We start from the raw sequence: 23,369 nt of genomic DNA, 5'->3' as shown, positions 1-23,369 counted from the left end.
AAACTCTCAAAGTACAAAAGCAACTTACTCTACGTTTTACCATTTCAAAAGTCAGGATGCTATTGCAGTCAATGTGTATACATTTAACATGGGAGCATTTCTCTTTTCCCTGCCAAATTTCAACTTTAAAATTAGTGGTGGTGCTGCTTCCCAGCGGAGGAAAGTGAGGGGAATGGAGAGGGCAGGCACCTGGGGAAAAGGAGAGCAGGAGGTTCCAGGCAGTGAGGGAGAGGGAGGGCTGCCAGTGTCCAACAGTAACAAAATGCAGACCTTCCATGTAATTTTAAAGTTTCTAAAAGCCACATTAAAAGATAAAAGAGGAGGCCGGGTGCGGTGGCTCACACCTGTAATCCCAGCACTTTGGAAGGCGAGGCAGGTGGATCACCTATGTCAGGAGTTCGAGACCAGCCTGTCCACACGGTAAAACCCTGTCTCTACTAAAAATACAAAATTAGCTGGGAGTGGTGGCAGGTGCCTGTAATCCCAGCTACTCAGGAGGCTGAGGCAGGAAAATCGCTTGAACCCGGGAGGCGGAGTGAGCCGAGATTGCCCATTGCACTCCAGCCTGGATGACAAAATGAGACACTATCTCAAAAAATAAAAACAGATAAGAGTAAACAAATATTATTTTTTGAGACAGGGTGTCTACCTGTTACCCAGGCTGGAGTGCAATGGTGGGATCATGGCTCACTGCAGCCTCAGCCTCCTGGACTCAAGTGATTCTCCCACCTCAGCCTCCCAAGTAGCTGGGACCACAGGTGCACACCACAGCGCCTGGCTAATTTTTTAAATGTATTTTTTGTAGAGACGGGGGGCGGGGTCTCACTATGGTGCCCAGGCTGGTCTCAAACTCCTGGGCTGAAGGGATCCTCCTTCCTCCGTCTCCAAAGGCGGTGGGATTACAGGAGTGAGTCACACAGCACCTGGCCTCAATATTATTATGTAATCCAACGTATGTATAGAGAGTATTTCAACACGTAGTAGTCAAAGTAAAGTTATTAACGAAATACTGTACCTTGTGTCCCCCAGCCCCTACACGCACATTCAGTCTTTTTTTTTTTTTTTGAGACGGAGTCTTGCTCCGTTGCCGAGGCTGGAGTGCAATGGCGTGATCTCGGCTCACTGCAACCTCCGCCTCCCGGGTTCAAGCGATTCTCCTGCCTCAGCCTCCCGAGTAGCTGGGATTACAGGCGCGCGCCATCAGGCCCAACTAATTTTTGTATTTCTAGTAGGGATTTCACCACGATCAAGCCGGTCTCGAACTCCTGACCTCGTGATCCGCCCGCCTCGGCCTCCCAAAGTGCTGGGATTACACGCGTGTGCCATCGCGCCCGGCCCTGCGCACTCAGTCTTAGAAGTCTGATGTGCACTGCGCACTCACAGCCCGTCTCGGGTGGACTGGCCACATTTCAAGTGCTCGGGAGCCTCGGTGGCGGGTCGAGTCGGGAGGCAAACCCAGCTGCTGCCTTCGGAGTGAAGCAGCGCCCAGGGTATTTCCACAGCTGTATAACGGCTGGGAGGTCTCCTGAACCGACCAGAGCATCTGAGAAGCACCAGAGTAGGGACAGCTTCACAGGATTTGGCAACCAGTGGGAAGGGAGGGAAGACATCGTACAGGGCAAAGGGCCGCTCCCTGAAGGCCTTAGCCGGGAGGACCTTTCCTATGGCCGCTCAACGCAGGGGCAGCGTCTGCCTGGGGCCTGGGAACCGGCAGGTCCCCAGCGCCCACGTCCCGCCCCTCCCGCCCGTCTCTCCAGCCCCATTCTCGTAACCCCCCGTCCCTGTGCTCTCATCCCCTCCGAGGCGTCCTCGACCTGTGCGCACGATTCCCGTGCCAAGGCCCTGCCGTCATGCCTTGGTGGGTGTCTTGCGTGACCTCGCGGAGCGCGTCGGACCGCGCCGGATATCACAGACCGAGCCCACCGCCGCCCCTAAGGGATGGACCCCACCTTCCAGGGCCGCCGCCGCACGCTTGACACGCGCGCCGGAAATTGCGTCACCCCAGCTTCCGGCCCGGGGCCCAGGGGGCGTGCCAGTTGGGTACGCGGCCCAGTCAGAATGCAACACGAGGGGTTTCGGAGGCGCAGCCGCAGCTCCGCCTCTAGACTGGGAACTCCGCCCCACTGCCACGTTCGACGAAGGAACGCGCAGAGTGCGCGCATCCCTTGGCCAATCAGGAGGCGCAGAGCTCCGGCTACCGAAAGTGGCAGCCATTCCAGACCCGTAGAAGGTGTGCGAGAAAGCCACCAATTAGAAGCCAAGGCAGAAAAAGTTCTCGATGGCAGCCAATGAAAGGCTAAGAAACACAGCGAGCGCGAGGTCCTCGGCCAATCCCGGGCGAAGGCCAGGGAGGCCTCAGGAGCGTTTCCGAATCCGGGGCCGGGCCTAGTGTGAGTGTCCAATCCGAGAGCGGCAAAGACGAGCCTCGAAGTCCGCCGGCCAATCGAAGGCGGGCCCAGGGGCGCGTGCGCGCCGCGGCCAGCGCGCGCGGGCGGGGGGGGCAGGCGCGCCCCGGACCCAGGATTTATAAAGGCGAGGCCGGGACCGGCGCGCGCTCTCGTCGCCCCCGCTGTCCCGGCGGCGCCAACCGAAGCGCCCCGCCTGCTCCGTGTGCGACATGCTGCGCTGCGCTCTGCTGTGCCTGGCCGTGGCCGCGGCCGCCCAGGTGTACGCCGACGCCCCCGAGGAGGAGGACCACGTCCTGGTGCTGCGGAAAAGCAACTTTGCGGAGGCGCTGGCGGCCCACAAGTACCTGCTGGTGGAGTTCTGTGAGCGCCGGGCCTGGCGGGCGGGGCTCGGGGCCGTCGGGCCAGGCTCTGGGACGCAGGCACGGCCCGGCCGCCCCCGGGGTCGGGATCCCCGGCGCGCCCGGGACTGAAGGGCGCCCTTCCTGCCCGCCTTGGGGGCCGTGTCCGGGGTTTCTCGGGGATGAGAGCTTGGCTGGGAGCCGGGGGGCCGTCCAGGTACGCGCCTTGCGCACGGCAGTATCTTCCTGTTAGTGCGAGAAAAACAGGATCGACCTGTGTGAGCCAACAGAGCAAGCCAGGGTCCAGCCCTGCCGAGTCGTCCCCGGGGGCCGACCCGGAAGGCGCCCCGCTCCTGCCCACCCCACCTTCACCTTGCCACAGTAGTCATTCCGATGGTGTCTCGGACGAGAATCCGAAGCCTTCCTCACGTCCATAAGGATTTGAGCTCTGTCCCTGGGGTGGGAATCTTGTGCCGGACACAGTTGCTAACTCTGTTGACAGATCGTCTTATTCCCGCACTCTAAGCAACTCAGGGCCTGTGTGCACGGATGTGCATCCCATACTCACAGCCAGTGCTGGTACAGGCCGCCACGTTCACGTCTTCACTTTTGTCTGTACTCTTAAAGGGAAATTCTAGGGAGACCCTTGCCTTGGTTGCCTACAGGTAATAAGAAGTCAGTAACCATTGAGAGACTTGTCTTCCTGTGCTGACGGTGACATAGCAGAGTGGGCGCTGGTGTTGGTTGGTAGTGGTTTGTCGTTCACGGCCTCTGTCCTGATATTGCCCAAGAGCATCAGGCTATCAGCTCAGCCTTGTGCGTTAGGAGGGGTTATCTTGGTGAGTAGATAAGGTTTTTATGAAGGGAAGTGCCAGAGGAGAAAGGGAAGCAGTGCCAAGAAATCAAGGCTGCTTTCTAGCATCTCATTTCCGCTTCCAGATGCCCCTTGGTGTGGCCACTGCAAGGCTCTGGCCCCTGAGTATGCCAAAGCCGCTGGGAAGCTGAAGGCAGAAGGTTCCGAGATCAGGTTGGCCAAGGTGGATGCCACGGAGGAGTCTGACCTGGCCCAGCAGTACGGTGTGCGCGGCTATCCCACCATCAAGTTCTTCAGGAACGGAGACACGGCTTCCCCCAAGGAATATACAGGTGTGGCTGTGGCACTACCCTTGAACTGTCTTTAGACAGGGACTGGTCTGCCGGCTTGGAAAGGCACAGGCAGTAGTCTGAGCGGTGGGGAGGCCGGGTTCCAGAGGCTTGGAGGGATCCTGTTCCTCAGGCCGGGTTCTCCTCGTTGTGTCCTGAGGGTCCTGTGAAGAAAGTTTTCATCCTGGAAGAACCTTCGAGTGGAGAACCTGTCTTGTCTGGTGCCACTCTGGGGTCGGCTGACTGAGGTCTGTCTGGAGACTGACTATCGAGGAGAGGAGACTGGTGCCTTTCTGGCCACATGGGCTCTTTGTGCTGCCTCTCTTCCTCAGAGCAGCAGTGTAGCTGTAGCTCTTGGGGTGACACCTGCTAGCTATTGTTTGTAGCGTGCCAGCTGCCGCGCCATGTGCTTGCGTGATTTCTCCTTGCATCCTCTCTGTGAGGCAGGTCTTTCCCAGACAAAGGGCTGAGGCTTAGAGCAGCCGAGTAACAGCATTGCGCCTGTCGGTAGCAGACCTCGAATCCAAGCCCACCCAGCTCTGTCTGTAGCACAGGCCCTCAGCTGCTCATCTGCCACCTCTGAAGCTGCCTTCGTGGAGGCCGAGCCCCTGTGTAGCCAAATCAGTGACTGTGGCAAAAGAAGACTCATCTGTAAAACCAGTTCTGTGGCACGTCAGATGCACATGATGGGCGGCCCGAAAGCAGTTCATTCTAGTGTTAGCAGGGTTGTCCCCTTAAGCAGGTGTGCCCTGTCCTGTTCTAGTGGCAGCAAACTCTGTGGTTGCCTCTCACTTGGCTGTTTTGATGTTCTCTCTCTTTTTTTTTTTTTTTTTTTTTTTTTTTTTTGAGACAGTCTCGCTCTGTCACCAGGCTGGAGTGCCGTGTGATCTCTGCTCACTGCAACCTCCACTTCCCGGGTACAAGTGACTTTCCTGCCTCAACTTCTTGAGTAGCTGGGGCTACAGGTGCATACCATCAAGCCTGGATAATTTTTGTATTTTTAGTAGAGATGGGATTTCACCATGTTGGCCAGGATGGTCTCGATCTCTTGGCCTCTTGATCTTCCCGCCTCGGCCTCCTGAAGTGCTGGGATTACAGGTGTGAGCCACTGCATCCGGCCTAATTTTTGTATTTTTAGGAGAGATGGCGTTTCACCATGTTGGCCAGGGTGGTCTCGATCTCTTGACCTCATGATCTGCCCGCCTCAGCCTCCCGAAGTGCTGGGATGACAGGCGTGATTGATGTTCCCATTTTTTACACATGTTGACTTTTGGAATGGGAAGTGCTCTGTGCAAAGTCACCGTGGTTCTGTCACACTCAGGTTTGCAGATGAGATGAGCACTCCTAAATCCACTTGTTGCTGGTGACTGTCTTGTTAGCACTGGCAGAATCCTTCTACATCTGAATGGGGTTTTCCCCATTCGGACCAGGGAGTCAAGTTTCAAGTTCTAAGAGGGAAAGGGTCAGCATTCCTTAGCCTCAGTCTCCCAGGAGGAGTAGGTTTCTTCCCTGTCGTTTGATTGCCTTTGGTGGCATGAAGTGTGTCATCTTCCTAGTCTGGGAGACACGTAGAGTGGGCCATTGGCGAGAACTTCTGAAATGCCTGGGATAAGTTCGGAGGCGAGTTAGGTGGACTAGGTGTCAGCCTGTTCTCACAGGTAGAAAAACTGGCACTGAGTTTTGAGTTACTGACCACCGCTCTAAGATGAGGCCTTGTGTCAGACTCCTGGGTGAGAACATGTGTGTTTGATTAATGTACACGTCAAAGAAAATTTAGAAAATGCAGAGCAGGTTGGGCGCGGTGGCTTATGCCTGTAATCCCAGCACTTCGGGAGGCTGAGATGGGTGGATCCCCTGAGGTCAGGAGTTTGAGACCAGCCTGGCCAATATGGTGAAACCCCATCTCTACTAAAAATACAAAAATTAGCCAAACGTGGTGGTGCACACTTGTAATCCTAGCTACTCGGGAGGCTAACACAGGAGAATCACTTGAACATGGGAGATGGAGGTTGCAGTGAGCTGATATCGTGCCACTGCACTCTAGCCTGGGCGACAGAGTAAGACTGTCTCAAAAAATAAAATTTTGAAAATGCAGAGGACCAGCCTGGGCAACATGGTGAAACCCTGTGTACAAAAAATAGAAAAATTAGCTGGGGCAGGCCAGGTATGGTGGCTCATGCCTGTAATCCCAGCACTTTGGGAGGCTGAGGCAGGCAGATCATGAGATTAGGAGATCAAGACCATCCCGGCTAACATGGTGAAACCCCGTCTCTACTAAAAATACAAAAAATGAGCCGGACGTGGTGGTGGGCGCCTGTAGTCCCAGTTACTGGGGAGGCTGAGGCAGGAGAATGGCGTGAACCCAGGAGGCGGAGCTTGCAGTGAGCCAAGATTGCGCCACTGCACTCCAGCCTGGGCGACAGAGCAAGACTCCGTCTCAAAAAAAAAAAAAAAAAAAATTAGCTGGGGCTGGGCACAGTGGCTCATCCCGGTAATCCCAGCACTGGGAGGCCGAGGTGGGTGGATTGCTTGATCCCGGGAGTTTGAGACCAGCCTGGGCAACATGGCGAAACCCCATCTCTACAAAAAATAGAAAAATTGGCCAGGCACGGTGGCTCATGCATGTAATCCCAGCACTTTGGGAGGACGAGGCGGGCGGATCACCAGGTCAGGAGTTCAAGACCAGCCTGGCCAACACAGTGAAACCCCGCCTCTACTAAAAATACAAAAATTAGCTGGGCGTGGTGGCGGGCTCCTGTAATACCAGTTACTTGGGAGGCTAAGGCAGGAGAATCACTTAAATCTGGGAGGAGAAGTTTACAGTAAGCCAAGGTCTTGCCACTGTACTCTCCAGCCTGGGTGACAGAGGTAGATTCTGTCTCAAAAAAAAAAAGAAAAAGAAAAATTTGTCGGGTGCAGTGGCTCATGTCTGTAATCCCAGCACTTTGGGAGACCGAGGCAGGTACATCACCTGAGGTCAGGAGTGAGACCAGCCTGGCCAACATGGGGAACCCTGTCTCTACTAAAAATTAGCCGGATGTGGTGGTGGGCACCTATAATCCCCAGTTACTCGGGAGGCTCAGGCAGGAGAATTGCTCGAACCCAGGAGTGGAGGTTGCAGTGAGCCGAGATTGCACTATTGCACTCCAACCTGGGCAACAAGAGCGAAACTGTCTCAAAAAAAAAAAAAGTTAGCTGGGTGTGGGGGCACATGCCTGTGGTCCCTGCTACTTGGGAGCCTGAGGTGGGAGGATTGCTTGAGCCCAGAAGTTCGAGGTCGCAGTGAGCCGTGATCATGCCACTGCACTCTAACCTGGGTGACGGAGCAAGACCCTATCTTCCAAAAAAAAAAGGTTGGGATTGGTGGCTCATGCGTATAATCTCAGCACTTTGGGAAGTCGTGGTGAGCAAAGTGCTTGAGCACAGGAGTTAAAGACCAGCCTGGGCAACATGGCAAAACCCCGTCTCTACAATAAATACAAAAATGAGCTGGGTATGATAGCGTGCACCTGTACCCCAGCTACTTGAGAGGCTGAGGTTGGGAAGATTGCTTGAGCCCAGTCGGTGGAGGCTGCAGTGAGCCAAGATCCTGCCTCCAGCTGGGTAACAGAGTGAGCCCCTGTGTCAAAAGAGAAAACAAAATGCCGAGAGATCAGAGAAAAAAAACGAGTTAGTGATCCTGTTATTCATAGAGAGAATCATCCTCTTTCCTCCCCACTCGCCATAAACACAACCACAGTCTCATATACACTGGGGTTTAGGAGGCGGGCCGATGACACCAGACCTCTTCCGTGGTGGGAAAACATCTTGCTTAGGGGTGAGTCAGGTGTCCTCAACCTGGCTGGCAGAGAGTAGAGACAGGAACAGGCCCGGCAGGGCGGGCGGCACTTCCTATTTGAGAGTGGAACCTACATTTGTTTGGGGTTAGCTGGCAGAGAGGCTGATGACATCGTGAACTGGCTGAAGAAGCGCACGGGCCCGGCTGCCACCACCCTGCCTGACGGCGCAGCTGCAGAGTCCTTGGTGGAGTCCAGCGAGGTGGCTGTCATCGGCTTCTTCAAGGTAGAGACCAGAGCGTCATTCCAGTCTTTCTTTTTTCTGTCGTCCATTGAGGAGGGGTCCACGGCTGCGGCTGGCAGTTCTGCATGTGTCCCCCCCGGGCCCAGGCATTACAGGGTCTGCCCCTACTGCTTGGTGCTGTGGGCTTGTGACTACCTCTGCTTTTCCCTCCTCGTTCAGGACGTGGAGTCAGACTCTGCCAAGCAGTTCTTGCAGGCAGCAGAGGCCATCGATGACATACCATTTGGGATCACTTCCAACAGTGACGTGTTCTCCAAATACCAGCTCGACAAAGATGGGGTTGTCCTCTTTAAGAAGGTGAGTGGGCCCAGGCAGCTCTGCCCGGGTTAGTTCCGGGGTTGGTCTGCAGAGGGTGGCGTTGCTCTCCTTATCCTTAAGGGAACCTTGCTCCTGGCACCTTTGGCCCAATAGGTATGTTCTGCAGCTTTGCCAAGTTGGGTTGTAGGCAGCACTGACACCTGTGGCCTTTGCATTCAGCTGTGGGCCCTCTGGTCACTCTCCTGCCACAGCCATCCCAGAAGAGCTGCTTTTGACTGTTAGCTTTTTATTTTTTTTTTTCCGTTTAGGATAAAACATGTAACAACATTTGCCTTGTTTTTATTTATTTATTATTTTGAGACGGTGTCTTGCTCTGTTGTCAGGCTGGAGTGCAGTGGTGCAATCTCGGCTCACTGCAACCTCCACTTCCTGGGTTCAAGCAGTCCTCCTGCCTCAGCCTCCCAAGTAGCTGGGACCACAGGTGTGCACCATGCCCAGCTAATTTTTGTTTTAGTAGAGACAGGGTTTCACCATGTTGGCCAGGATGGTCTCAATCTCTTGACCTCGTGATCTGCCTGCCTCAGCCTCCCAAAGTGCTGGGATTACAGGCGTGAACCCCTACACCCAGCCCCATTGGCCTTTTTTTTTTTTTTTTTTTTTTTGAGACGAAGTTTTGCTCTTTTTGCCCAGGCTGGAGTGCAATGGCACGATCTCAGCTCACCACAACCTCCGCCTCCCGGCTTTAAGCGATTCTCTTGCCTCAGCCTCCCTAGTAGCTGGAATTATAGGCATGCACCACCATACCTGGCTAATTTTGTATTTTTAGTAGACACAGGGTTTCTCCATGTTGGTCAGACTGGTCTTGAACTCCCGACCTCAGGTGATCGACCCGCCTCGGCCTCCTAAAGTGCTGGGATTACAGGTGTGAGCCACCGCGCCTGGCTGCCCTTTTTTTTTGAGATAGGGTTTCTCACTCTGCCACCCAGGCTGGAGCGCAGTGGTGCAATCTCAGCTCACGGCAACTTGTGCTTCCCAGGCTCAAGTGATCCTCTAACCTCACCCTCCTGAGTAGCTGGAACTATAGGCGCCCGCCACCACGCCTGGCTAATTTTTTCATATTTTTGGTAGAGACGGGGTTTCACTGTGTTAGTCAGGATGGTCTCCATCTCCTGACCTCGTGATCCACCCGCCTCAGCCTCCCAAAGTGCTGGGATTACAGGCGTGAGCCACTGCGCCCGGCCTTCTTTTTCTTTTTTTGAGACAGAGTCTCACTCTCTCGCCCAGGCTGGAGTGAGTGGTGCGATCTCAGCTCACTGCAAGCTCAGCCTCCCGGGTTTACGCCATTCTCCTGCCTCAGCCTCCTGAGTAGCTGGGACTTCAGGTGCCCGCCACCAAGCCCAGCTAAATTTTTTGTATTTTTAGTAGAGATGGAGTTTCACCGTGTTAGCCAGGATAGTCTTGATCTCCTGACCTCATGATCCACCCACCTCGGCCTCCCAAAGTTCTGTGATTACAGGTGTGAGCCACCAACCCGTTCACTTTCTGTAGTCAGCACTGAGCATCCAGCACTCCCTGGGACCGGGTAGGAGGGAGGGTGGAGCCTTCCTGGAGTGTGGTGTGGGTGGGTCAGGACGGCTTGTTTCCATGTCCTTGTTCTTGTCACTTAGCTGTTTTTGCAGCCACTTCCTCAAGATAACTCAAGACAGTAGATGCTCTTTACCAGGAGACGTTTTCCTGATGTTCCTGAAAGGAAGAGGGTTTTTCTAAATGACACAGTTACCACTGCCGGGTGCCCAGGAAATTAAACATCTAACTAGAAAAAGCCAGTGTGGTGTTGAATAAGTTGAGGGAAGCAAAGGTCTTTTTAGAGCTTTTATTAGAAAGAAGATTCCAGGCCGGGTACGGTGGCTCACACCTGTAATCCCAGCACTTTAGGAGGCCGAGGTGGGCGAATCACCTGAGGTCGGGAGTTCAAAACCAGCCTGACCCCCATCTCCACTAAAAATACAAAATCAGCCTGGGTGGTGGCACACGCCTATAATCCCAGCTATTGGGGAGACTGAGGCAGGAGAATTGCTTGAACCCGGGAGGCAGAGGTTGCAGTGAGCCAAGATCATGCCATTGCACTCCAGCCTGGGCAACAAGAGCGAAACTCCGTCTGAAAAAAAAAAGAGAGAGAAGGTTCCGAGTCTTGTCTTGAAACTTGGGTTCTGGGGGAGACTTTCTCCAGGGCCCATGAAACTTGCGAACCCTGTTTTGTCACACAGCCCACAGCTCCTTCAGTGCCCTGGATGTCTGGAGTGGCCGTTTGGACTCTGTGGACAGTTTGGTGGTCATGTGTCTGCGAAGGCTGGGAGGGCGGCTTCATTGCTCTTGCCTGCCAGGGCTCACACATGGCCATCCATGTGGGCTCCCCACAGGTTAACATTCTGCCTCGATTCTCTGGAGTCCACTAGAGCTGGGCACAGACAACCCCACTTGGGTCTGATGCCAGTTGGTGGGTGGTGCTTTCTTGCCCACCGAAGGTGGCCCAGGTGTCTGTGATGGTGAATGTGGTGGTCGTGGGCAGAAGCCTGGCCCCCTGTGCTGTGCACACAGTAGGGGCTGCGCTGGAAGTCAGAGCTCGCCCCACAGCTGAGAGGATGAGTCCAACTTGTTCCTTTTCCTCCGGGCTATTAACTTCCATCCCTCAAAGTGAGTGAGGTCTTCCTGTGTGTTCAGTGGCCACAGTGGGCAGCCTGGCTGAGTCAGGTGCTCTTGTGTGGCCCGCTCTTGCCTGCTCTTCCCTTCCTTCCCTAGCGGGCACTGCAGCCCAGGAAAGCCTCTGCGGGGGCCGCTGGTCACTGGGACCATGGGTGTGAGAGCTTCTGATATTTCGTTTTGTCTTCTCCACCAGCTGGCAGCACTGGGCCTGTTGTTGTTTGAGAAAGGGTCTTGCTCTGTTACCAGGCTGGAGTGCGGTGGTACAATCACAGTTCACTGCAGCTTCGACCTCCTGGGCTCAAGCAATCCTCCCACCTCAGCCTGCTGAGTAGCTGGGACCACAGGTGTGTGCCACCGCACCTGGCTATTTTTTAATATTTTTGTAGAAATGGGGTTTCACCGTGTTGTCCAGGCTGGTCTCAAACTTCTGAGCTCAACAATCCTCCTATCTCAGCCTGCCAAAACATTGGGATTACAGGTGTGAGCTACACCACCTGGCCTGCGTTGGGCCTTTCTGTGTTGTTTGTCACTGTGGCCTGGCAGGGCTGGCCTCCTGCTGCTGTGCCCTGCGAAGGGGACCAGTTTCCCTTACCACAGTAGACCGTGATCGAGTGTGATGTGGTATCTCTGCTGAAACGGTGGCAGCCTTGGGACAGCTGCGGCAGTGTCTCCTCCTGGCTTCTTGGCATGAGATGATGTAGGCAGCACCTGACACTCTGGAGGGAGCCGGAGACGTTCTGCAGGGCAGGGGGGAATTTTCTGTTTGCCTGCAGTTGCAGCCCAGCGTTACTCCTGGGCAGAGTGCGAGCCCACCAGTGCCACCGGGAGCCCGGCTGTGATCAGCAGCTCGTGTTCCAAAGGATTCCCTCCAAGGGCCTCCTGACCTTGGCTTTTCTGCCTTTTTTTAATCCACCTTTGCCCCTCTGGGGAAGATGTAGCAGGCTTGGAAGTCTCTGCCCCTCAGGCTTGGGCAGGCGTGACTGGTGCTCCTGGCCTGGTTTAGTATCAGCTCTTTGGTGGTCAGGCCCGGTCAGGGTGACCTGGGCACAGCGTGCACAAGAGCAGGAAATGGCACCTGGTTTCGAAGTTACTCTGAGGATGCATAAAGAGAAATGGCCAGTAAGAAAGGATGAGTGATTCATTTCCCCAAGTCTCATTTAAGAAGTTCGAGGGGGCCGGTCGCGGTGGTTCACACCTGTAATTCCAGCACTTTGGGAGCCCGAGGCGGTAGATCACGAGGTGGTCAGGAGATCGAGACCATCCTGGCTAACACGGTGAAACCCCATCTCTACTAAAAATACAAAAAATTAGCCGGGTGTGGTGGCGGGCGCCTGTAATCCCAGCTACTCGGGAGGCTGAGGCAGGAGAATGGCATGAACCCAGGAGGTGGAGCTTGCAGTGAGCCGAGATTGCGCCACTGCACTCCAGCCTGGGCAACAGAGCAAGACTCTCTCAAAAAAAAAAAGTTGGCCGGGCGCGGTGGCTCAAGCCTGTAATCCCAGCACTTTGGGAGGCTGAGACGGGCGGATCACGAGGTCAGGAGATCGAGACCATCCTGGCTAACTCGGTGAAACCCCGTCTCTACCAAAAAATACAAAAAACTAGCCGGGCAAGGTGGCGGGCGCCTGTAGTCCCAGCTACTCGGGAGGCTGAGGCAGGAGAATGGCGTAAACCCGGGAGGCGGAGCTTGCAGTGAGCTGAGATCCGGCCACTGCACTCCACCCTGGGCGACAAAGCAAGACTCCGTCTCAAAAAAAAAAAAAAAAAAAAAAAAAGTTGAGGGGAGGGTACCAGGCTTGGTGGCTCACACCTGTGATCCCAGCACTCAGGGAGGCCAAGGCAAGAGGATTGCTTGAGGCCAGGAGTCCGAGACCAGCCTCGGCAACATGGTAAGACCGTCTCTACAAAAAATAAAAGTAAAATAATTTTTTTTAGCTGGATGTGGTGGCTCATGACTGTAATCCTAGCACTTTGGGAGGCCGAGGCAGGCGGATCACTTGAGGTTGGGAGTTTGAGACCAGCCTGACCAACGTGGAGAAACCCCATCTCTAATAAAAATACAAGATTTGCCGGGCATGGTGGCACATGCCTATAATCTCAACAACTTGGGAAGCTGAGGCAGGAGAATTACTTGAACCTGGGAGGCGGAGGTTGCAATGAGGCAAGATCGAGAACATGCCATTGCACTCCAGCCTGGGCAACAAGAGTGAAACTCCATCTCAAAAAAAAAAAAAAATTTTGGGGCCAGGCTCAGTGGCTCACGCCTGTAATCCCAGCACTTTGGGAGGCCAAGGCAAGTGGATCACCTGGGGTCAGGAGTTCGAGACCACCCTGGCCAACATGGTGAAACCCTGTCTCTACTGAAACTACAAAAATTAGCCAGGCATGGTGGCACATGCCTATAATCCCAGCTACTCGGGAGGCTGAGGCAAGGAGAATCGCTGGAACTCGGGAGGTGGAGGTTACAGTGAGCCAAGATCACGCCGTTGCACTCTAGCCTGGGTGACAAGAACAAAACTCCATCTCAAAAAATAAAAAAATCAAATAAATTTTTAAAATAAAAATGTAGTTCAGAGGGAATGATGGAAGGCTCACCCAAAATTCTCACTTGAAGAGCGTCAGCCCAGGAGCGCCTCTCTGAGCCTGAGCCGAGGCAGCATCCTCAGCTGCAGACTGACCCCTCGTGGTTGGGCCGCTACAGCCTCTCCATCTTGTGGCCTGAGGACTCCCTGAAGCTGCCTCACATTATTAGGGATCGCCAGAGCCTTACGGGCATGTGGATTGCGCCTTTCAGGATCTGTTGTATTAGAAACTAGAACTAAGAATGTAAAAAATGTTTTTGTTTCTTTTCTTTTATTTCTGTATTTAATTTATTTTTTATTTTTTGAGACAGAGTCTCACTCTGTTGCCAGGCTCAAATGCAGTGGCGCGATCTTGGCTCACTGCATCCTCTGCCTCTCAGCCTCCCAAATAGCTGGGATTACAGGCACCCGCCACCATGCCCGGCTAATTTTTGTATTTTTAGTAAAGACGGGCTTTCACCATGTTGCACTAGGCTGCTCTGAAACTCCTGGCTTCAGGTGATCCTCTCAGCCTCCCAAAGTACTAGGATTACAGGTGTGAGCCACCACGCCTGGTCTGTTTCACTCTTATCACTCAGACTAGAGTGCAGTGGTGCGATCTCACTGCAATGTCTACCTACCAGGCTCAAGCAGTCCTCCTGCGTCAGCTTCCCGAGTAGCTAGAATTACAGGCAGGTGTCACCACACCCAACTGATTTTTGTTTTTGTTTGTTTGTTTGTTTTTTTGAGACGGAGTCTCGCTCTGTTGCCCAGGCTGGAGTGCAGTGGCTGGATCTCAGCTCACTGCAAGCTCTGCCTCCCGAGTAGCTGGGACTACAGGTGCCCGCCACCTCGCCCAGCTAGTTTTTTGTATTTTTTAGTAGAGACGGGGTTTCAACGTGTTGGCCTGGATGGTCTCGATCTCCTGACCTCATCGTCCGCCTGTCTCGGCCTCCCAAAGTGCTAAGATTACAGACTTGAGCCACTGCACCCGGCCGTATTTTTTTTTTTTTTTTGAGACAGAGTCTTGCTCTGTTGCCCAGGCTGGAGTGCAGTGGCACGATCTTGGCTCTCTGCAATCTCCACCTCCTGGGTTCAAGTGATTCTCCCGCCTCAGTCTCCCAAGCAGCTGGGATTATGGGTGCGCACCACCACACCCAGCTAATTTTTTGTATTTTTGGTAGAGTGGGGGTTTCACCATGTTGGCCAGGCTGGTCTCAAACTCGTGAACTCAAGTGATCCACCTGCCTCAGCCTCCTAAACTTCTAGGATTACAGGTGTGAGCCACTGCACCCGGCCCTTTTTTTTTTTTTTTGAGACAGTTTGCTCTTGTTGCCCAGGCTGGGGTGCAGTGGCGTGATCTCAGCTCACCGCAACCTCCGCCTCCCGGGTTCAAGCCATTCTCCTGCCTCAGCCTCCCAAGAACCTGAGATTACAGGTGCCCACCACCACGCCCAGCTTATTTTTGTATTTTTAGTAGAGATGGGGTTTCAACATGTTGGCCAGGCTGGTCTCGAACTCCTGGCCTCAAGCAGTCCACCAATCTTGGCCTCCCAAAATGCTGGACTTACAGGCGTGAGCCACTGTGGCCAAGTTAATTTAAAAGAATAATCATCCAATTACATGTTACCATAAATCACACCTTTGTGGAAACTAATTTTTCCCAGACAAAAACAATTTACTGCTAAGTGGTGTTTTAGATTCCTCCAGCAGGATCTTCCTCTCCCGCCCTCCTGCTGTTGCAGCACCACACAGCCAGCCGCCTCTGGATCTGTGCCTCGGCACGTGAGGGGAGAGTGCAAAGGCTAGGGAAGTGTGAGTGTGAAAACAGCTTTGACCGGTGGGGCGCGGTGGCTCACGCCTGTAATCCCAGCACTTTGGGAGGCCAAGGCAGGTGGATCATGAGGTCAAGAGATTGAGACCTTTGTGGCCAACATGGTGAAACTATCTATTAAAATACTCCATCTCTACTAAAAATACAAAAAAAAAAATTGAGCCAGGCGTGGTGGCGGGCTCCTGTAGTCTCAGCTACTCAGGAGGCTAAGGCAGGAGAATCACTTGAACCCGGGAGGCGGAGGTTGCAGTGAGCCAAGATAGTGCCACTGCACTCCAGCCTGGGCAACAGAGTGAGACTCTGACTCAAAAATAAATACAAAAGAAAATAGCTTTGGGCCGGGCGCAGTGGCTCAAGCCTGTAATCCCAGCACTTTGGGAGGCCGAGATGGACAGATCACGAGGTCAGGAGATCGAGACCATCCTGGCTAACATGGTGAAACCCCATCTCTACTAAAAAACACAAAAAAAACTAGCTGGGCGAGGTGGCGGCGCCTATAGTCCCAGCTACTCGGGAGGCTGAGGCAGGAGAATGGCGTAAACCCGGGAGGCAGAGCTTGCAGTGAGCGGAGATCTGGCCGCTGCACTCCAGCCTGGGCGACAGAGCGAGACTCCGTCTTTAAAAAAAAAAAAAAAGTGGCCGGGCGCGGTGGCTCAAGCCTGTAATCCCAGCACTTTGGGAGGCCGAGACGGGCGGATCACGAGGTCAGGAGATCGAGACCATCCTGGCTAACACAGTGAAACCCCGTCTCTACTAAAAACACAAAAAACTAGCCGGGCGAGGTGGCGGGCGCCTGTAGTCCCCGCTACTCGGGAGGCTGAGGCAGGAGAATGGCGTAAACCCGGGAGGCGGAGCTTGCAGTGAGCTGAGATCCGGCCACTGCACTCCAGTCCGGGCGACAGAGCAAGACTCCGTCTCAAAAAAAAAAAAAAAAAAAAGCTTTGACCACATGGGTGCCCTGAAAGGGTTGGGGGCCCTGGGGATGGGCCACACTTCAAGGGTTGTTGGAACCACATGCACCAGGCTCAAGTTGTGAATGTAAAACCAGCTGTTGAATTCACTGGCAGTCATAAGGCCATGGCCAGAGCCAGTCTGGCTGTCAGGGAACAGTCATGTCCTATACCCATTGCTGGGATCTATGGCTCGAAACCCCACAGGAGGGCAGGGCTGCTGGCTGTTGTGACTTCCCACATCCAGGGAAATGCGGGCCCGGGGGCTGTGCTCCTGGCAGCAGTGCTCAGTCAGGGCCCCCTTTCTGTCCACAGTTTGATGAAGGCCGGAACAACTTTGAAGGGGAGGTCACCAAGGAGAACCTGCTGGACTTTATCAAATACAACCAGCTGCCCCTTGTCATCGAGTTCACTGAGCAGGTGCGGCTCCCTTGCTGCCATGCAGCCCCCAGGCTGGGGATGGGGAGGAGTGGGTTGGGGGTAGCATGGGGCTCCCGGTCACCACTGCTGTCCAGCATCTAGCACTGGAGGCCGTTGGGAGAACATTCTGCGTTAATAGCCTGTGACTCAGACCCAGTAACTTAAGTTTATAACACAGACAGCCCCGAAGATTTTTGGAGGTGAAATCAAGACGCACATCCTGCTGTTCCTGCCCAAGAGTGTGTCTGACTATGATGGCAAACTGAGCAACTTCAAAACAGCAGCTGAGAGCTTTAAGGGCAAGGTGAGCTGCTCCTCCGGGTGGCTTGTGGGGTGGTGCCAGGGAACAGTAGACTCTTCCCGAGGTGACAGAAGTGTGGGGCCTTCCTGAGGCTGCCTCCTGGACCAGACCAGGCACCCGATTCAGGAGAGCCTGGATGTAGATGAGGGGTCAGCCAGGCCAGACCTCTGCTCCCAGTCACCTGCTGGTCTGGTTGGGCAACCCCAGAGTCCAGGTTGGAGGAAAGGCACCAGGGGCATGATCTGCTTCCAAGCGAAGTCAGGGCTGGAGGCGGAGGCTAGCCTGCCAGCCGTCTCCCGCACCATCTGAGTGACGTCAGGGCTGGAGGCAGAGGCCAGCCATCTCCCGCACCTGTGCAACCTCCTTTTCTCCCCCAGATCCTGTTCATCTTCATCGACAGCGACCACACCGACAACCAGCGCATCCTCGAGTTCTTTGGCCTGAAGAAGGAAGAGTGCCCGGCCGTGCGCCTCATCACCCTGGAGGAGGAGATGACCAAGTACAAGCCCGAATCGGATGAGCTGACGGCAGAGAGGATCACAGAGTTCTGTCACCGCTTCCTGGAGGGCAAAATCAAGGTGCGGGTGCATCCCGGGCCAGGCTGCCCCCCAGGTAGAGCTGCCACCTTGGGGGGTCTGGGCTCTCAGTGTCCTGGGCTTCGTCCTCAAAGTAAGGTCTTCAGATAAGAGGACGGAGCCCAAGATCGTGTGAAGACCACTATGGTCACACCCTTGGGGACCTGTAGGAGCCCTCTTGTTGACACTGCTGGCCCAGATGCTCCTCAGGGAAGCCTCCTGGCCGGCGAGGGTGTGGCCTGCGTGGGCTCATTGGGCCCAGCCCACTGGCTCAGCCTTCTCTTCCTGGATTCTTGGCACCGTTGGCTTCCGAGGCTGCCATCCTGGTGGTGCCAAGGGCAGCCGTGCACCTCAGCCAGGCAGGGGTGAGGGTTATGGAGCTCTGTGGTCCCCCAGGCGGCACCACCCCTCACGGAGCCCTGCCTGCCCTCCAGCCCCACCTGATGAGCCAGGAGCTGCCGGAGGACTGGGACAAGCAGCCTGTCAAGGTGCTTGTTGGGAAGAACTTTGAAGAGGTCGCTTTTGATGAGAAAAAGAACGTCTTCGTGGAGTTCTGTAAGTGTTACCCCTTCAGCTTCCCAGGTCTGTGCCACCAGGGCACGCGGGAGGTGTGCGGACTCCCGGGGAAGCGTCTGCCAGCGACTTTGTGGTCCAGGACACACCCTAGAACTGCTTTCTTTTCAGATGCCCCGTGGTGTGGTCACTGCAAACAGTTGGCTCCCATTTGGGATAAACTGGGAGAAACGTACAAGGACCATGAGAACATCGTTATCGCCAAGATGGACTCGACCGCCAACGAGGTGGAGGCCGTCAAAGTGCACAGTTTCCCCACACTCAAATTCTTTCCTGCCAGCGTCGACAGGACGGTGCGCCTTCCCTCTAGATGGGGCCAGGGCGGGCCCTGGGAAGAGCGATGGTCTCCACGCCAGCCTGGGTGCTGCTTTGTCTGGAAGGAGCCTGGGGCTAGTTGGGTGGAAGAAGAGCTGTGGGAGCTCCTTCAGAAGCACCCACCTTTTTTTCTTTTTTGAGAGAGATGGGATCTCACTATATTGCCTAGGCTGGTTTTGAACTCCCAAAATGCTGGATTCCAGGCGTGAGCCACCGGGCCGGGCCTGCTCTGCCTTTCTCTAGGGAGGAGGAGCCAATGCTGGGAGATTGGTTCTGGGTCAGGACCAGCCCCTGCACTCATCCCTGTCTTCCACAGGTCATCGATTACAACGGGGAACGCACACTGGATGGTTTTAAGAAGTTCCTGGAGAGCGGTGGCCAAGATGGGGCAGGGGATGATGACGTGAGTGGGGTCACAGCCCTGGGCCCGTCTCTGGGATTCAGCCCCGCGGCCCCATGGGACATGCCCACTTGGGCTTGACTTGTGATGAGAACGGTGCTGTCGGAGGCACGTCTGTACATCCAGGGCTCTGGGGCTCCACACCTCTGCCCAGCAGGGCAAGGGATGTGCTCCCAGCGCTCTGCTGAAACAGCTCTCCCTGGCCAGCACTTTAGGGGGCAAGGTCAAAGACATCTTTAAAAACCAGATTTTGCTTAGAAAACCTTTTCAGACGCATGGCACCCGTTCCTCACATGCTGCTAACTGGGACTCACATGTCCATCCCCAGCCCACTGGCGGAGCCTGGGCACGAGGGAGCAGACGTGGGTCTGACGCCCTCAGGAGCTCAGTCCTGCCTGTCAGCGCGTGGCCAGCAGCACTGGTGACTCTGCTGGAGAAGCAGGAGGGGCTGGTGCTGGGAGGATGTGGCAGGGGCAGGGTGCTTGACCATGGTGAGGGAGATGAGGGCGTGGTCAGTCTAGGCTGGCAGGGCCTGCTGGGAGTGCTGGTGCACAGTGGGAGCTGGAAACACCCTGCCCAGGCGGGGGACGGAGGGCCGGCCCCTTGTGCTGCCTGTGGTCTGTCGCTGGCCAGAGCCTGAGGGTTGGAAGTAGAAGGGTCACGCCAGCGGTGACTGCCTAAACATCATGCTGGGGCTGTTGTCCTGCCAAGATGTGAACTCTCTGTAGGCTCCATGGTGCCAAGCTGGGAGGCACACATGCCTGCCATGCCCAGTGAAAGGGTCCGAGGCTGAGCTGGGACTCCCAGGGTCCCTGACACAGTGGGGGCTCTGATTCATCCTGCTATAGGCAGAAATCCCCCAGGCCTCACTCTTCCTGGGAAGACCCCGTGTATCTCGTGAAGACCAGGGTTGGCTGCTCCAGTGGCCGGTGGCCATGTCCAACGTGGCCGGCTGGTCCCCAGTGTGAGCATCGTGGGGTGCTGGGTGCCGGCAGCCTCAGCCGTTGCAGCCAGCGTGTCCCCCACCTTTTCCTGTATCCCAGGATCTCGAGGACCTGGAAGAAGCAGAGGAGCCAGACATGGAGGAAGATGATGATCAGAAAGCTGTGAAAGATGAACTGTAAGACGGAAAGCCAGACCCGGGCGCTGCCGAGACCTCTCGGGGCTGCACACCCAGCAGCAGCGCACGCCTCTGAAGCCTGCGGCCCTCATCTGAAGGAGGGCGTCGCCGGAAACCCAGGGAACCTTTCTGAAGTGACACCTCGCCCCCACACACCGTCCATTCACCCCCGTCTCTTCCTTCTGCTTTTCGGTTTTTGGAAAGGGATCCATCTCCAGGCAGCCCACCCCGGTGGGGCTTGTTTCTTGAAACCGTGATGTACTTATGGGTCTGTCCAGAGTGCTCGCTAGAGTGTTCAGCGTCTCGCTGCCTCCCTCCTGCGGGAGGTTTCTGCTCTCTTTGAAAATTCCATTTGTGGGATTTTTAGACATTTTTCGACATCAGGGTATTTGTTCCACCTTGGTCAGGCTTCTTTGGAGAAGCTTGTCCCCCGTGCGGGAGGGACGGAGCCAGACTGGACACGGTCACTCAGCACCGCGTGCAGTGTTGCCATGACTGATCATGGCTCTTGCATTTTTTGGGTAAATGGAGACTTCCAGATCCTGTCAGGGTGTCCCCCATGCCTGGAGGAAGGGCTGGTGGCTGCCAGCCCTGGAGCCCAGCACAGGCCTGGGCCTTCCCCTTCCCTCAAGCCAGGGCTCCACATCCTGTCGTGGGCTCATTGCTTGTGACCACTGGCCTCTCTACAGCATGGCTCGTGGCCTGCTTGAGGCAGAACCAGGACCCTTGACTCCCAGGCGGGGAGGTGGCCAAGGATGCTGGAGCTGAATCAGACGTTGACAGTTCTTGAGGCATTTCTAATTCACAATCTGGAATTGAACACATTGGACAAATAAAGTTGAAATTTTACCACCTGTTCTTGCCTCGGGTTTATGATCTCGCCAAGCCTGGGGAGCTGGGCTGGAATGCTGATGCCAAGGCCATCTGCCAGGCCTTGGTGGGGTCACTGGCGTTGAGAGGCTGCGCCCCTGGAGCGAGGTGCAGATGCAGAAACAGGCGCTGTCTCCCTGGCAGAGCTGTGCAGGCTTGTGGTTCCTGGCAAGGATGCCTCCCCTGCCTGCCGGCTGCTTCACCTGAACTGTGATTCTGGACCCTGGATGTGGACATGGGTGGAGCCACCCAGCCCCACGTGATACTCACAGACTCCAGGTCGTTCCCTCCCATCCCCGCCGTGGAGTGACGAGAAATCAGGTGGACTCAGGCTTTAAGGGCGCATGAGAGGAACAGGGTGTCCCGCTTACCACTAACCCTTCACACGATAAAGTCTGGACTGGGCGCAGGGACACGCACCTGGAATCCCAGTGCTGGGGCAACATGGGGAGACCCCGTCTCTACAAAAAACTAGAAATTAGCTGGGCATGGTTTGCACCTACAGCCCCAGCTACTCGGGAGTTTGAGGCAGGAGGATCGCTTGATCCCAGGAGGTCAAGACTGCAGTGAGCAGAGATTGCACCACTGCACTCCAGCCTGGGTGACAGAGTGAGACCCTGTCTCTAAAAAGAAGAATCTTCTGGTCTTTTTTTTTTTTTTTTTTTTGAGACGGAGTCTCGCTCTGTCACCCAGGCTGGAGTGCAGTGGCGCGATCTCAGCTCACTGCAAGCTCCACCTCCTGGGTTCACACCATTCCCCTGCCTCAGCCTCCCGAGTAGCTGGGACTACAGGTGCCCACCACCACACCCAGTCAACTTTTTTTTTTTTTTTTTTGTATTTTTAGTAGAGATGGAGTTTCATCGTGTTAGCCAGGATAGTCTCGATCTCCCTGACCTTGGGATCCGCCCACCTCGTCCTCCCAAAGTGCTGGGATTACAGGTGTGAACCACTGCGCGTGGCCATCTTCTGGTCTAAGTTGTAATTTGGCTTAACCTCAGCGCTCTTGTACTTCACGTACAGAAAAACACATAGACTGTCGATTTTTTTTTTTTTTTTTTTTTGAGACAGAATCTTGCTCTGTTGCCCAGGCTGGAGTGCAATGGTGCTATCTCGGCTCACTGCAGCCTCACCTCCCGGGTTCAAGTGATTCTCCTACCTCAGCCTCCTGAGTAGCTGGGATTACAGGCGCCCACCACCGTGCACCCGGCTAATTTTTTGTATTTTTAGTAGAGACAGGGTTTTACTGTGTTAGCCAGGATCTGCTGGCTGACCTCGTGATCCACCCACCTCAGCCTCCCAAAGTGCTGGGATTACGGGCATGAGCCACCGCGCCCAGCCAACAGTTGATTTTTCTGCAGACAGAAAGCTGCGGCCTGTGTGCAGGGCTGGGCGATGGCTCTGCTGAGCCTGGATTTGCTGCTTCTCTGCAGGGGAGGCAACAGGAGCTCTGTGGTGTCTGTGAGTTCCACTGAGGGCAACAGCAGAGGCCCTGAGGATCCAGCAGGGCTCATGGTGGTCTCAGAGGGCAGGTGAGCCAGGAGGAAGGAGCCCAAGGGTGCAGGAGGGAGTGGAGGTGGAGTTGTGGCTCTAGGGAGGCTGCTCGGCCCTCAGAAGCTCAGACAGAACAAGCAGCTCTCACCAGGCTGCCTTGAGGAGCCCTGCCTGTGACTCTGAGCCCTGCCAACTTCACGTCCTGACGTGCTTCCCGGAGTACGAGCTTCCGCACTGCTGAGATTCCCGAGCTTGTGGGCTGGTTGCAGCTGCTGGAGCCAGAGACAGCTCTCAAGCCAGACCAGGCCTTGCTGGGGGTGCAGTTCTCCCTTCTCCCCGCTACTGCCCTCGCCAGCCCCACGGGCCCTCACAAACCCGGCCACTCCCGCTCCTGCCTCCGCTCCAGGCTGTGGAGTATCCGGCCCGCATGCCGCGAGGACCTGTGTCAGCACGTTGCCAGCACCAACCAGCCCGGTTTGCCCACACGTCCTTGGTCCAACACGGCTCACACCAGCTCGGCAGTCTGGGTGCTGCCATCTGCCCTGGACCCTAGCTCCATGGGTTTTGGAGGCAGCCCGTGTTGGGGCTGGTTTCTGGCTAGTTTCAGCTCCAGGGCCTCAGCTGGGTTTGCGTGCCATGCCTGGGTCCTACGACACAGTAAGCCATATACTCACGGAAGAGTGGGCACAGGCATCTGGAGGTGCCGTGGGAAGATGTCAGCTCTGCCCCCAAGATGTGAGCAGAGCCCCAAGGGCTGTGGCTCCTTGTAGGGTCTCTGAGGGAGGCTGTCTTGAGTCACAGCTAAAGGGGTGGGCTGTATTTGTTCCTGTGCTCCCTGGCTGTGGGATGGGGTGCAGTGACCCTGTGGACCCGCTGTGTGGGGAGCTGACCCTCTGGAGAGAACGCTGGGACACGGCGCAGCTGCCCGGAGCCCTGGTGTCATGTGCTCTGGGGAGGCGAGGGAGTCACTGATACCTTTCCCGTTTTGCAGAGGCAGCTGATGAGCACATTCCTGGGCTTGGCTGTTGC

At 55.4% G+C, this 23,369-nt stretch overlaps 1 protein-coding gene across 1 annotated transcript; it reads left to right on the top strand.

The window, feature by feature from the left end:
- The first annotated feature begins 2,475 nt into the window (after positions 1 to 2,475).
- Positions 2,476 to 20,833, top strand: P4HB (prolyl 4-hydroxylase subunit beta). The gene is made up of 11 exons (XM_008013276.3): positions 2,476 to 2,768; positions 3,686 to 3,892; positions 7,818 to 7,951; positions 8,129 to 8,266; positions 16,591 to 16,695; positions 16,874 to 16,999; positions 17,374 to 17,574; positions 18,006 to 18,126; positions 18,256 to 18,437; positions 18,776 to 18,862; positions 19,903 to 20,833. The coding sequence occupies exons 1-11, from the start codon at positions 2,618 to 2,620 to the stop codon at positions 19,981 to 19,983; spliced, it is 1,533 nt and encodes a 510-aa protein (XP_008011467.1). The 5' UTR covers positions 2,476 to 2,617; the 3' UTR covers positions 19,984 to 20,833.
- Positions 20,834 to 23,369: the final 2,536 nt, after the last annotated feature.

The sequence above is a fragment of the Chlorocebus sabaeus genome, chromosome 16 (assembly GCF_047675955.1).
Source record: "Chlorocebus sabaeus isolate Y175 chromosome 16, mChlSab1.0.hap1, whole genome shotgun sequence".
Lineage (NCBI taxonomy): Eukaryota > Metazoa > Chordata > Mammalia > Primates > Cercopithecidae > Chlorocebus > Chlorocebus sabaeus.
This window is presented reverse-complemented; position numbering and strand designations above follow the sequence as displayed.